Source organism: Anguilla anguilla, chromosome 16 (genome assembly GCF_013347855.1).
Source record: "Anguilla anguilla isolate fAngAng1 chromosome 16, fAngAng1.pri, whole genome shotgun sequence".
Classification (NCBI taxonomy): domain Eukaryota; kingdom Metazoa; phylum Chordata; class Actinopteri; order Anguilliformes; family Anguillidae; genus Anguilla; species Anguilla anguilla.
This window is the reverse complement of record NC_049216.1, coordinates 9,775,304-9,790,303: the sequence shown is the minus strand read 5'-3', so window position 1 is coordinate 9,790,303 and position 15,000 is coordinate 9,775,304. Positions and strand designations below refer to the sequence as shown.

At 47.4% G+C, this 15,000-nt stretch overlaps 1 protein-coding gene and 1 long non-coding RNA gene across 3 annotated transcripts in view; one reads left to right on the top strand and one right to left on the bottom strand.

Annotated features, from left to right (window-relative positions):
- The window catches only part of LOC118214886 (septin-7-like), a 24,277-nt gene extending 12,456 nt beyond the window's left edge, over positions 1-11,821 (top strand). For both annotated transcript variants that reach the window (XM_035395173.1, XM_035395172.1), the window contains exons 5-13: positions 2,968-3,102; positions 4,870-4,987; positions 5,113-5,205; positions 5,369-5,465; positions 7,154-7,205; positions 7,464-7,589; positions 7,821-7,956; positions 8,103-8,248; positions 11,431-11,821. In XM_035395173.1, the coding sequence (XP_035251064.1) occupies positions 2,968-3,102; positions 4,870-4,987; positions 5,113-5,205; positions 5,369-5,465; positions 7,154-7,205; positions 7,464-7,589; positions 7,821-7,956; positions 8,103-8,248; positions 11,431-11,470 (943 nt within the window). In that variant the 3' untranslated portion in view covers positions 11,471-11,821. The remainder of the gene's footprint in view (positions 1-2,967; positions 3,103-4,869; positions 4,988-5,112; positions 5,206-5,368; positions 5,466-7,153; positions 7,206-7,463; positions 7,590-7,820; positions 7,957-8,102; positions 8,249-11,430) is intronic.
- A 2,381-nt stretch (positions 11,822-14,202) lies between these two features.
- Positions 14,203-15,000, bottom strand: part of LOC118214888 — a 1,495-nt gene continuing 697 nt past the window's right edge. Inside the window, exons 2-3 of the long non-coding RNA XR_004762707.1 lie at positions 14,828-14,945; positions 14,203-14,724 (exon numbers count right to left, since the gene is read on the bottom strand). This is a non-coding gene — a long non-coding RNA (uncharacterized LOC118214888). The remainder of the gene's footprint in view (positions 14,725-14,827; positions 14,946-15,000) is intronic.

Here is a 15,000-nt window from a genome sequence, read left to right as displayed (position 1 = left end):
AGAGAATTATCAAAATGAGAGAGGGAAAGAGAGAGAGAGGTCAAAAAACCGTGTGGCTCCACTCTCTACCTGGATTTTACTAACTGGAAATGACTCAACTTATGGAGTGAGCTAGTTTTCTTCACCCTTTGATGCTCCTTTAGCATTGCCAAGTCTTCTTCGAATCTTTGTTTTTGACAGTATTTCACGATTTCTGTTTCTGCTTTGGTCAGATATTCACAGGTTAGGTATGTTCCTTTGAAAGCTTTCTTGAATTGGTTCATTTTGTTTTCTGTTTCCTGTTTTGTCTCGTCTTTGCTTTCTCTGTTTAATGTGCTTAGTTTCAGTTCCCTGAGCAAATCGTTTAATTTCAGAAACCAGGCGACAGCCTCATCCAGGATGAGTAGTGATTCATCAACTGATCCGTTGGATCTTTGGGCTCTTGTGCCTGTATGACATATACTTGAGCAACCTTTTTGACCTCTGGGTCATCGATGTCCAGCATTCCAGGATCTGGATTCTTGGGCCACAGGTCTTGTGGGCGGAGCAAGAAACCTGGTCCTGAAAGCCAGCTTTCATTTTTCCAGAATGCTTCGACAGTCTGTCCTCTCGAGACATGATCAGCGGGATTCAGAGTGGTATTGACGTACCTGGTAAATGGTAAATGGACTGCATTTATATAGCGCTTTTATCCAAAGCGCTTTACAATTGATGCCTCTCATTCACCAGAGCAGTTAGGGGTTAGGTGTCTTGCTCAGGGACACTTCGACACATCCAGGGCGGGGTTCGAACGTCGCTACGTCGCCCCCCACTGTGAAGTCTGAGAGTGCTCCAGGATTGTTGAAGTTCTATTGGCAACGAAAGTCTTGAATCTTGTGCTTTCACTTCTCAAGTATTTTAGCACAGTCGTGCTATCCGTCCAAAAGACTGAGTCATTAAGTTCCAGTTCAAGCTCTTTCTTCAGAAGCTTGTCCATTTTGATTGCAACCGTGGCCACAGTCAGTTCCATTCTTGGTATGGTTGGAGTCTTCAAGGGTGCGACCCTTACCTTTGCCATCATCAGGGTGGACTGAGCTTCCCCGATTTCATTGCGCAGCAGTAGGTAGCTTGTTGTTCCATAGGCGTCTTCACTCGCGTCCGCAAAGTGATGTAGCTGTGCAAAGACTGGTCAACCATTAACATCCTCTTGACAGGGGATATTACCTTTGGTTACAGGGATGGTATTCTGTGAGAACACCTCTGGAAGTTCAATAAACTGGTTGCCATCCAGGCTACTGATTTCCAGTCCGGTCACCATGCAAGTGGTCACGACAGATTCATTTCCCATTGTTCGCAACAAGATGCGGTGACATTGGCGTGCTGAGTAATGGCCTTGCATGGACTATCACGAACAGACACGTCATTGAATTCCATGCTCGACACAGGCAAGGTTCTTTGAGGCATTTCTGGTTGAACATTGAGTTCATTGGGTGTAGGTGAGGCGTGCTGTGATGGTAGTTGAATTGGGTGAGTGGGTGAGCCTCTTTGGTGTATCGGTCGTGGTTGAAAGGCGGCTTCTACTCTTGTTTCGCCATCCTGTTTGAGGAGAGGTGCCACAAATTCACCCTTAACTTCAATGCTCATGTCCACTCGAGTGTATTCATACTTTTGCAAAACTTCCATTTTTGCATCTGACTCAGCAAGAGCAGTCTGCATTGCATGCATTTCTTTTTTAGCCTTTATTTCAGCTTCTCTTCTTTTTTGTTCGGCCTCAAGCTGTACCTCTCTGCATCTTTTCTGTGCATACCAATCTGCTTCTTCTTTTTCTATGGCCAACTTCTCCTTTAAAACTGCAGCCTTTGCCTTTAATGATGCACGCTCCATTTCTTCCTTTATTCTGACTGAGGAAGATGTTGTTGACACCATGCTTCTACATTGTGATCCAGGTCTACTTTGGCATTTAATGACGGATTTTGATATTAGTGTGGACCTACTATCTGCGGGCATTACTTCTTCACCACACACTTTAGCCTGTTCGGTGCGTTTCATGGCCTCTTTCATCCATGCCTCACATTTCCAGAAGAAATCATCCATTGAATTATTTTTAGGATCAAACCAATTCTTCTGATCCTCCAAAAATTCATCCTCAGCCATAAATCCTTGCAAAGCACGATTTATTTCGGAAAATTATTTTTGCAAATCACTAAAGTCAACACGCAATTTATTTCTAACGACATTTGCATCGTCTTCCATTAATTGCTCAATGTGCTTCACCATGTTAGTTAGCTGGCCTAGTTTGGAACTGCGTGCCTGGATTCGTCTAGACCTGTGTTCTTCTACAGCCTTCTCAGTCATTTTTATTATCCGTTTTTCACTGGTTTATCCATGGAGAGCGAAAGTTTCCGCACTTAATTTGTAAAAATGTCACAAAGCACTGTAGCTAGAACGAGCTTTACACGTAAAATGCGTTCCACTTTTTTATTCGGCCGAATAGTTTGTTGCTCAGACAGCTTCACCACACACCGCACTGCTGTCCTTGTAGGCTAGCTTTAATCAGCAATCCGCGGAAAAGAAATGCAAAGATAGGCCTACGACTTACAGTTTTTTCGTCCTCCTTTTTTTTTTTTTACTACAGCTCAATTCCCAAACCACCGAGACATCCGTTAAAAGGTTCCGTATTCCAAAATTCCATTAATCCGTGCAGAGCAGGTTTTTTGACTAAGAAATGTAGGTTTCCATTCAGTGAAGCCTTAGGTTGAACTTAAATTATATTGTGCTAATTAGTCAGATCATTTATCAACAAACTGCATTTAGGCTCCTACATGAATGCATATGTTTGATTTCTTCTGCATTTGTAATGTTTCAACAATAGCTCCATTTATCACTCAGAAGATATAAATGAATGTTAAAATAAGGCTAAATTCTTTTATTACTCTGTCTGCATCTCTCTCTCTCTCTCTCTTTCTCTCTCTCTCTCTCCCCCCCAACTCTCTCTCTCTCTCTCCATAGCTGGCAGCCTGTCATTAACTTCATTGACAGTAAGTGTGAGGACTTCCTGAATGCAGAGTCCAGGGTGAACCGTAGGCTGATGCCCGATAACAGGGTGCACTGCTGCCTGTACTTCATCGCCCCCTCTGGCCACGGGTGAGTACTACAGCCTAGAAAATTCATTTTCACGTTCGCTAGCATGTCTCCATCACGCAGAGATGCGCATAAACAAACACACACGTAAGATTCATGTACACTTACAAACACATACGCAGATGTGCACACATATACTCATGCAAATGTGTGCAAGTACATACACACATTTTCAAGGTTAGACATTACCATAGAGCTGTCTTTGTGTGAGAATTGGTGTCATTACTGAGTGTTATATAAGCTGGGAGCTGGGTAGAGTAGTGTGTGTGTGTGTACATGCATGCATGTGTGTGTGATTCATACTGCCGGCGGGTTATATAATTGGTATGAGAGTGAGCTTGGTGCTCTATGGGGAATGTGATCAGATCTCACCATTAGCTCTCATTAACTGATTTAGCCAAACAAAGCAGAAGCCTCACTTTTCACCCAGCCAATCACTCACAGGCAAGCTGCTGCAGGGCATATTTACCCACAATCCTTTGGAGGTTTTTCATGTCATGTTTGTTCAATTACCACTCAATCAATTACCACTGTGAGCAAAAAATAAAAATAAAACAGAGACCGCGTCATTGTTTCAAGTCAAGCAGCCTGACCTTCCTCAAACAGAATTTGTATGCAGAACCACTTAGTGCTTTTGTTTAAAGGCATTTTTGGCAAATGTGGAAAACGTTAAAGCTCTTGAGCACTTCCTGTGAGGCACCTGTTGTTGTTTTGACCCAGGGGTCAGCAGCCCTGGTCCTGGAGAGCCACAGGCACTGCTGGGTTTGATTGTTACTCTGCTCTCTGCTGTTGATTGCACAGTCAACCCCAGAAGTGCTCAGAGCCCGCAAACAGTCAGGGGTTTGCTGTGTGCTTCGTCTTGTTAAGGCAGTGTAATAGTCTGTGAGTAGGCCCCGCGGTCAACGGTTCACACTAGCATCACCTAGCGAGGGAGGAGTTGATAGCACGATGGCTGGGATGATAGCGTCTCACCGCGCGCCGGCGACACCTGCTGGTCAACCACATGCTCGCAGGTCCACCTTTTCAGCCGCCTTCCACCCACTCGTTTCTGTGTGAGCCTGACTTGCAGACAGCAGCATGCGGTAACAGTGGTAACCGAGGAGGAGAGGTGTGTGCATGCGCTCTCCTGAATCGAAGGTATTACAGAAGCTGTGGCCCATATGTGCTTTTATTAGATGACTTGCCAGATACTTCACTTATGTTTCGCTTAGGCCTGGGGGGAAGTAAAAATTGCATTCACAGTGCTGAGCAGTTGTGGGTAAATCTCAACGTGTGTTTGGAGTTGTGTGCAGGCCTCATTTCATTTGTGTATCTTCTCCATGTTGATGGAGGATTAAGAGAGTTTGGCCTGGATGTCACCTGAAAATATACCCCCATGAAACCGGAAGTCATGGATGTCCACTTAGTCCCTAAAGACTTAGGTGTACTTAAAAAAGTAAAGTAAGAATGGAAATATACCTTAATTAGATTGCATCTGTGTGTGAGAGAGAGAGTGCGTGTGTGTGTGTGTGTGAGTGTGTGTATGTCATAGCCTTTTTTGCTTATCTTTTATTACTAAGGGTGCCAGTAATTCTGTATATGCCTGTTGGCTACATGTATGCATGTACACAAATGTGCCAGTGCACTCAGGTCAAGGACACGTGCCCGAGAAGATTAAATGGTATGTACATACGCATGCACGTGTGCATCACATACACACACGCGAATGCTGTAGTGCAGTTGTGGGGAATTGTGGGTAATTAATTTGAATGAATGTGAACGTACTTCCAGGCTGAAGCCGCTGGACATCGAGTTCATGAAGCGTCTGCACGACAAGGTCAACGTCATCCCCCTCATCGCCAAGGCCGACACCCTCACCCCCGAGGAGTGCCAGCTCTTCAAAAAACAGGTGAGTGTGTGTGTGTGTTTGAGCTAGTGCATGTGTGAGAGAGTGTGTGTGTGACTGAATGTGTGTGTGTGTGTTTGTGTTTGTTTTTTTTAAATGTATTGCCAGTGTATCTCTCTTCCTCTCAGATAATGAAGGAGATCCAGGAGCACCAGATTAAGATCTATGAGTTTCCTGATGTGGAGGACGATGAGGACAACAAGCTGATCCGCAAAATCAAGGTAAAGCACACGCACTGACGCATGCGTGCACGCACTCACACTCACACACGCACACTCACACACACACGCACACACTCACACACACACACTCACACACACACAAACACAGTGCTGATGTCATTGTGTGACGAGGGTGAACACAACCCCCCCCCTCCCCCAACAGGAGAAAATGCCCCTGGCGGTGGTCGGCAGCAACGTGGTGATTGAGGTGAACGGGCGGAAGGTCAGAGGTCGTCAGTACCCCTGGGGTGTGGCAGAAGGTAGGCGGAGCTTGAGTGTGAGCTGGAGGGGTTATAGGAAGGGAGGGGGAATGTAATAGGGCTGGGTGGAGCTTTAACGTCTGTGAATGAGTTGTAGTGATTGTACTCTGCATAGCCCCACCACCACATAGAGTTTGTGACAGAGGGATTCTGGAAAAGGGGTACAGGGTGCATTATGGGTATTGTAGTTCTTTGATGTTTCCGGCACCCTCTCTCCAGCCTTTTTTCCCACTTTACTTTGAAGGACTGCTTTTTATTTTTTAATTGTTGTTCTGATGATTGAACATAAGTTTGTCAATCTTTTACATTCCTTTTTCTCTTGTTTTCGTTTTATTTTTTTTCACCTCATGACCGATGGTACAGAGGGCATTTTTGGTAACAAAAAAATTCTTGCTTTTCTTCCCCCTCCCTCAGTTTTTCTTCCCGCTTTTCACATTTCTTTGCCATGACGGTAGGTCAAAGGTCAAAGGTCTGAAGAGAAGGTGCTTCAGACACGGATATACATGCACATTATAGGTCATTTTTCAGGTCCTGTCCTGCCCTGATTTTCAACCTGTGTCATCTCTTCTAGTACTGCATGCTCCATACTGCCAGGTTTCACTACAAACCTGCCCTAAACACAGTAGTGCTTCTGCACACAACTCCATGAGTGCATATACACTAATATTCTCACTGCATGCACACACACACACACAAACACACACGCACACACACACACACTCACACACACACATGTATACACACACACATGCAGACACACTCACACCCCTCTGTGTGAGGTTGGTTACATGGAGTCTGTATTATGGTTCCAGTTGTGCTGGCTCACAGCTTTGGCCTGCAGTTACACTGTGAGTACAGGTGGGGGCACTGTAGCGCCGCAGTGAGTCATTGGGGGCTGAGCACTTCAGGCATATTTCACGCTGATTCGCGTCTCGCTGAGCGTATTATTATCCAGGCTTGCGCACCGAAGCAGATGACATCTGTTCCACAGTTTCCATGACTACAGAGCCGAGCTAAGACAGTGTCATCACCGTAGGATGTAGGAGTGGCTAGAGGCGATGACACTGTTAAAGCCAGGCGTGCTCTTTTCTGTCACACACATGCACACACACATGCACTCAAACACACACACACAGGCCTACTGACACATACACCCACTTAGGTATACGCACACACACACACACACACACACACCCACTCACATTATCCAGCGTATTTGTAGCCGCCATCCCGTTGTGTCGCAGACTCCACCAGCCACCTGGCGACCTTTGACCCCATGGCCCTACCCTCCCTATGCTCCCTTTCCTTCTCCACCGCTTGTTGCCACCATTCTGAGCTGCAGTAGTCAGTTAGGAGGAGAAGTGAGAGGGGCCAGGAAGGAGCTCTCTCTCCCTGGGCCCTCCTCGTAGACACCTGGGCACAGACACACACCTGTCTGCAGGTAGGAGTATCTGACACACAGAGACGGACACACCCCGGTGGAGTTGGCACGCTGTGGCGGACGACAGTGCGTCCAGGACACAACAACCCCCCCATCGAACCCCCCCCCCCCCCCCCCCCCCCCGGATGATGTCATATGGGTCCTTTTCCAGAATCCCATGTGACCTGTGTGTCAGTGTTCTGTGTGCCCCTCCCACATTACGGAGAGCCCCTCCCTAACGTGCTCCATCTCCCTCTTCCTGTTTCAGTGGAGAATGGAGAACACTGTGACTTCACCATCTTGAGGAACATGCTGATCAGGTGACAGCCCAACAGCCAATCCCACTTTTACGTTTTTGTTTCTTTCACTGTGGTCAGGTTATCTGCCACAGTGTACTCTCTTTTTAGGGCCCGATAGCACTGTCCTTTCCTTTGTTTTTGTTTGTGTGTCTCAATAGGTGATGTCATTTTCTTTATGTTTTTCTATAATTTGGTTGACTCTAGTTAATTGTATAGAGCTGTCGTCTGTCGTCTCTCTCTCTCTCCTTCCCTCTCACTCTATCTCTCTCTCCTCCTCAGGACCCACATGCAGGACCTGAAGGACATGACTAACAATGTTCACTACGAAAACTACCGCAGCAGGAAGCTGGCCGCGGTCACTTGCAACGGAGTGGACATAACCAAGGCCAGGGGTCAGCTGACCAAGTACGAGCCAACCAATCGCGTGCCGGACACACACATACCAGGGCCCAGGAGATAGCCTGGAGCGAACATGTTCATTCATAAACCAAGCAAAACACTGTCTCTTATTTTGAACGTGACTGTAGTTCATATTGACTGCGTGTTGTGACCGACCGTGTTTTGTATGAAATGTGTAAGTGTCACATGAATATCGTGTGTTGGGTTTCAAACGGTCCTTCTCTGTCCCGCCCACAGGAGCCCGCTGGCGCAGATGGAGGAGGAGAGGCGGGAACATGTGATGAAGATGAAGAAGATGGAGACGGAGATGGAGCAGGTGTTTGAGATGAAGGTCAAGGAGAAGAAGCAAAAACTGAAGGATTCTGAAGCAGAGGTGTGTGTGCGTGTGTGTTTGTGTGTGTGTGTGTGTGTGTGCATGTTTGTGAGTGTGCATGTTTGCATGTGCGCATGCGTATGTGCTTGTGGGTGTGTGAATGTGTGAGTGAGAGCATGTGAGTGACAGTTTCTCCTCTTCCTCAGTTGGAGAGGCGTCATGAGCAGATGAAGAAGACTCTGGAGGCGCAGTACAAGGAGCTGGAGGAGAAGAGGAAGCTGTTTGAGGAGGAGAGATCCAACTGGGAGGCACAGCAGCGCATACTAGAGCAACAGAAACTGGAAGCCTCAAAGTGAGACACGTGCACACACACGCACACACACACGCACGCACACACGCACGCACGCACACACACACACACACGTACACATACACACACACACATACACACACACACACGTGCACACACACACACACACGCACGCACGCACACACACACACACGTACACATACACACACACACACACCTAAATATTGTTAAATGTTTTTCAGTTCGGTCCGTGAGCAACATGCCCATGAGTAAAACCCTTTAATCAATGCCGCGTTCATCCCCGCCATAAAAGAGCCTGCTGGCACCGCGATGCCCGTTTCCCGCCCTGACATACTGCCCGCCCCCCAGCAGCCTCTTCCAGTCAGTACTGCCCGCCCCCCAGCAGCCTCTTCCAGTCAGTACTGCCTGCCCCCCAGCAGCCTCTTCCAGTCAGTACTGCCCGCTCCCAGCAGCCTCTTCCAGTCAGTACTGCCCGCCCCCCAGCAGCCTCTTCCAGTCAGTACTGCCCGCCCCCCAGCAGCCTCTTCCAGTCAGTACTGCCCGCCCCCCAGCAGCCTCTTCCAGTCAGTACTGCCCGCCCCCCAGCAGCCTCTTCCAGTCAGTACTGCCCGCCCCCCAGCAGCCTCTTCCAGTCAGTACTGCCCGCCCCCCAGCAGCCTCTTCCAGTCAGTACTGCCCGCCCCCCAGCAGCCTCTTCCAGTCAGTACTGCCCGCCCCCCAGCAGCCTCTTCCAGTCAGTACTGCCCGCCCCCCAGCAGCCTCTTCCAGTCAGTACTGCCCGCCCCCCAGCAGCCTCTTCCAGTCAGTACTGCCCGCCCCCCAGCAGCCTCTTCCAGTCAGTACTGCCCGCCCCCCAGCAGCCTCTTCCAGTCAGTACTGCCCGCCCCCCAGCAGCCTCTTCCAGTCAGTACTGCCCGCCCCCCAGCAGCCTCTTCCAGTCAGTACTGCCCGCCCCCCAGCAGCCTCTTCCAGTCAGTACTGCCCGCCCCCCAGCAGCCTCTTCCAGTCAGTACTGCCCGCCCCCCAGCAGCCTCTTCCAGTCAGTACTGCCCGCTCCCAGCAGCCTCTTCCAGTCAGTACTGCCCGCCCCCCAGCAGCCTCTTCCAGTCAGTACTGCCCGCCCCCCAGCAGCCTCTTCCAGTCAGTACTGCCTGCCCCCCAGCAGCCTCTTCCAGTCAGTACTGCCTGCCCCCCAGCAGCCTCTTCCAGTCAGTACTGCCTGCCCCCCAGCAGCCTCTTCCAGTCAGTACTGCCCGCTCTCCGACAGAGCCCTCCTGTTATCGCCGCTGGCGCCGCCATGCCAGCTTCTCGGGCCGCCGCGCAGCCTCCCCCCCCAGTAAACGTTCCTGACGCCAGGAATGCCAGATCCTGGCCGGCAAACATGCAGATTTGGCTGAGCCTGTCCTTCCAACGCTCAGTCGGCCCCCTGTCCGAATTACCGATCGTCTCGACGGCCATGTCGAAATTCGCCCCGAAGCCCCGGCCAGATCCGAAGGGCTCACCCGCGCAGAGTTAGCTTGCTCAGGCCTTCTCGCTGCACAGAGAGGTCCTGTGCTCTGTTTGTCCGCCCCGCTGGCGAGACACGGGCGGCTACCTCGACAGCATTCTCGACCTCGCCCTCCGCCTCGGTTTCCGCCAATACCGTGGTGGTTTCGCCTCGGGAAGCGGCGGCCCGCTTTTCGACAGTTTAACCGGGACGCCTCGATCGAGAGGTTTCACTGCACGCCTGTTCCCTTCTGCACTGGGGGTCATTCCCGTCCTCCTGGCAATATTAGCCCCAGCCAGGCAACAGGGGGAAAAAACCCCTTGCATGCCTTATCCACCCCTGGCAAGCCTCAACTGTAATATCTAAACAAGCCTCCTCCATGGCCTGGAGGAGGTGAACACGGATGTAGGGGTCTCGGTCATAGACCTTCCACCGCCATGCCGAAAAAAAATCCTCTATGGGGTTTAGGAAGGGAGAATATGCAGGTAGAAAGATGTTGCTGAATCTTGGGTTGTTTGTGAATCAGTCATGAACTAGAGCAGCCCCGTGGAAACTGACATAGTCCCAAATGACAACGTAGCATGGCTGCTCTGGTTGTGCTGGCTCCCTCTGGTCTAGTCGGTATACGTGATATATGAGTTCGTGAGGAGTGTCTCTGGCATCAATATCAAAAATTCTCTAAAAAAGAGATGAAACTCAGTAAAGTAATGACTACTCTGAAACATATTGCTATAGTACACAAAAGTAGGCGATCATATAGCCTGTACTACAGTATATACTACTGTAATACATAACTGTATTCAAATACTTGATACAGTATGAAAAACCATACTTGCACATATTCCAAGTGCTGGTCTTTGACTCTATCGGAGTTCCTTTCAAAAGGAACACAATAGGCCTGTTTCGTCCTCAACCTGTTCCAGAAACTATTTGTCTCCTTGCCCTTGCCCTTCCTCTTCTTCCTCCTCCTCCTCCTCCTCCTCTCCTGTGTCCTCTTCCTCTACCTTCAGGTCTTTGTGGATCCATTGTTCCAAAACAAGTGAACTGGCCCATGGGCCTTTTATCTATCTATCCTGAGGTTCTGATTGGTGTCTGAACTATTTTGACTCTTAGTGTTTCCACCTCGGGAATTGTGTGTTAATTGTGTTTGAGCTGTGATGACTTGAGTTAATGATATTGAATGCCAGTGCTTTCTAAATGAGCACATGGTGCAGCCACTGATATATTAAGGGATTTGTGTGTAGAGTTTTTCACAGTTCACAAGTTCAACACATCTGAATCATGTGTGAAAACAGGGGAGTAGTGTTTATAGTTTTGGGAAATTGGTGTGTCTTTTGGTAGATGGCATCATGGTTTGGGATGTTTAGTTAATAGGTCCAGTTATAGTGTGTAAGCGATCGAGAAAAACTTTAACATACAGCTGCCATTCATTTGATGGTGTGGTCTGTAACTTGTGAATTGAGGGAGGGTTAATGAGTTTTTTGCTCTTTTTTGTTACCTCACTCTGTAGTGCAAGGTATATGCTCAGCCTGTATTTGCATATTTCATATATATGCTAATTAACAAGGTATTAACAGTATTAACTAATGTTTCATTAACATTATCACATTAAAAGTTTTCATACAAACAAGATTTTGTTGTTAGATATAAGCACTCCTGCCCATCATGCGCACATATCTAATGGACTCTCTCTCTCTCTCTCTTCCTCTCCTGCCAGGACCATGGAAAAGAACAAGAAGAAAGGGAAAATCTTTTGAGCCCTTGTGCTGATCTCCTTGCACTACACACGTGCACACACACAAATGCACACACACACACACACACATGAACAAGCACACACACACACACACACACAGTGTGTTTGACAAAAAGGGACTGTTTTCTCTTCTGTGTGTGAAGTTAATGTAATGATATTGAGATGCTGTAAACAAGGGCGATATTGATATTGAGATGCTGCTCTATCTTTTAGATACATACAGAGAGGACTGTTAGAGCACACACACACATACACACACAATCTCTCTGTCTTTCTCTGTCTCACTCACAGGCATACACACACACGCACAATCTCTCTGTCTTTCTCTGTCTCACTCACAGGCATACACACACACACAATCTCTCTGTCTTTCTCTGTCTCACTCACAGGCATACACACACACACACACACACACACAATCTTTCTCTTTCTCTCTTACTCACACACATACGCACACACACATACACACACAATCTCTCTGTCTTTCTCTGTCTCACTCACAGGCATACACACACACACACAATCTCTCTGTCTTTCTCTGTCTCACTCACAGGCATACACACACACACACAATCTCTCTGTCTTTCTCTTTCTCTCTCACTAACACACATACGCACACACACACACACACACAATCTCTCTGTCTTTCTCTGTCTCACTCACAGGCATACACACACACACACAATCTCTCTGTCTTTCTCTGTCTCACTCACAGGCACACACACACACACACAATCTCTCTGTCTTTCTCTTTCTCTCTCACTAACACACATACGCACACACACACACACACACAATCTCTCTGTCTTTCTCTGTCTCACTCACAGGCATACACACACACACACACACAATCTTTCTCTTTCTCTCTTACTCACACACATACGCACACACACACACACACACACACACACAATCTCTCTGTCTTTCTCTTTCTCTCTCACTCACACACATACGCACACACACACACACACACAATCTCTCTGTCTTTCTCTTTCTCTCTCACTCACAAACATACACACGCACACACACACACACACAATCTCTCTGTCTTTCTCACTCACACATACACACGCACACACACACACGCACACACACACACACACAATCTCTCTGTCTTTCTCTTACTCTCTCACACACACACATGTTCACCTGTGTCTCAGGGTGAAGAGCGTGAAGGTGAACAGAAGGTGGGAGTTTGGGCCTAGCGGGCGGAGCAGAGGTGGCGCTGAACGTTTGTTAAAGGGAAACCGGCAGGTGTGGAAATTTCCGTGCGGTGGCACGGAGGAGTCTTCGTTCCCGCCGTTCTGTCTGAATTTCTCAAGTCTGTCTCGCAAGATTGCGTTTTCAAGAAGTCCGTTTATTTATATTTGTTTTTTTTATTTTTTTTATTTTTATTTTTTACAAATTTGCCGTGCGTGAAAGCGAGCGTCGCAGGGGAACGCCGTGCGCCCGCGCGTGTATGTCTATGCAAACCGAGATCACGCTAACTGCCTGGTCTGTCTTTCAGAGCGGCTACAAAGGTTAGTTCAGCATTAGTGAATTAATGATTACGTTTCAGGCGTTCATTAACGTGTTTGCAGCCCGGGATGGCTCGACGAGAGGATAATAATTGACCTGGTGTTGTGCAGAGCAGGATGATATTGAACATAGTTATAATAGTTATAATGGTGAGTATAACAGTAATAAACAGATGTGCAGATTTTGGACAGTGGGACACAGAGTCAGTGAATGGGGACAGCTAACCTCTCTGTTTGTGTGTATATATATATATATATATGTATGTTTTAGTTTTCTTTTTTTAAATGTAATGGAACTAAAGATCCCTGTGAGATAGTGGACTCCCGGTATACTCTTACCCATAACTTATAACACACACACACACACACACACACACAGATACACACGCACTCTCGCACACACACATGCACATAGACACACACACATGCAGACACACATTCAAACGTATGCACACTCAAATACAGACACGCTCACAAATATGCACAGACATATACAGACACGTGCACACATACACACATATACAGGCACACACACATGCCTGTAACACGACTTCCTGGCAGTGCAGGTGGTGTTTCCCGGGCCCCTGCTGTACTGTACTGTACTGTAGACGTGTGAAGCACAGAGGGGAACCATGGCAACACACTAAGCAGACATTGTCTCAGCTCAGCACCGTCTCCCTGAACCTGGCCACCTGGTTGCCATAGTAACAGGTGTCCCAGGTCCAGAGTGTGAGGGATCCGTGAGCCACTGACATCCTCGTGTGGATTCCTTCTTCCTCAGAACCTTTCCAGACAAAACCATCCTTTTTAATGGTGGATATGACTATAATTTACTCTCTATTTTTGTCTTTTTTTAATATGTATGCGGTTTTCAACTCATAATCTATTTTGCTGTATTCATTTATCACGTTCTCTCTGCTTAACTGTACATTATTCATATTAAACATGGAAAGGCTTGGCCAATGGCACAGCTCCCTTGATTGGTTATTTTTAGGGGTGGGGGGAGTGGTATGGTGGGGTAACAAACAAAGTCTAAGCACATGGTTCCTGAATACCTAAGACCTAGAAGGATGTTTGTGAGATACAAGACTTACATTTACGCATGAACGGACAGTGAAGCACACACTCAGACACATACACCTCTATCGGGTGAGTTCCTGTTGCTCAGAATGGATTTCAACTTTTGTACTTTACCTTTATTAACTTCATGCTTGAGTCTGTTTATGTAAATGCATTTTATTTCTTAGATGTACAGCAGTGCATGTGATAATGAAGCAGTTCAGCAGACACTGGAGCCACTGCATAAGCCTAACACATAAAGCAGACCCCCCCGCCCACCCCCAACATACACTGACAGAGTGTCAGTTCCCCATAATTTGCCGTGCCGTTTGTGCCGTCCTGAGCTGATATGATCAATGCCAAACAAATATGAAATATGGAATTTATGTCTTAATATACCTTCACAGTTTACATTTCCACATAAGGCTGACTCTTTCCTTTTTCGTTTCACACCTATTGTTATAAATTGTTACAAATTCAATTCAATTCATGAATAAGCAAAGAGGATTCGCTATGCTCTCAAGCGTATAAAACAAACTTCACGAACAGATGAGAAGACTTTTGGCTATAACCCCGATGACACTGAGGCGCCCTCTGCTGGAAACCTCAGTCTTCCAGAGCTGTCTACATTTCAAAGCTTGCGTCCATGCAGAATAATCTTCCTTTGACGGTCTGAACACTGCAGGTGGAGGGTTGAGAGGCAGGTAAGGAATTTCGTAAATACTACTCAAATACCTCAGAAATTACAGACACCGTACTCACAGTTCCACAAAGAGACTTACACATATCCTGGATGAGGACAGCCATGGTGAATTTTCGTGATGGTCACAATGTTGGCTCTGGCAATTCTTCCTTTAAAAAAGTGGAAACAGCAGCGTCCGGCCGTGTAGTGTCCCATTGCTGCAGATATACAGAAAGGTCAGTTAGCTTAGCGAGGCTAAGAGATGAGAAAACA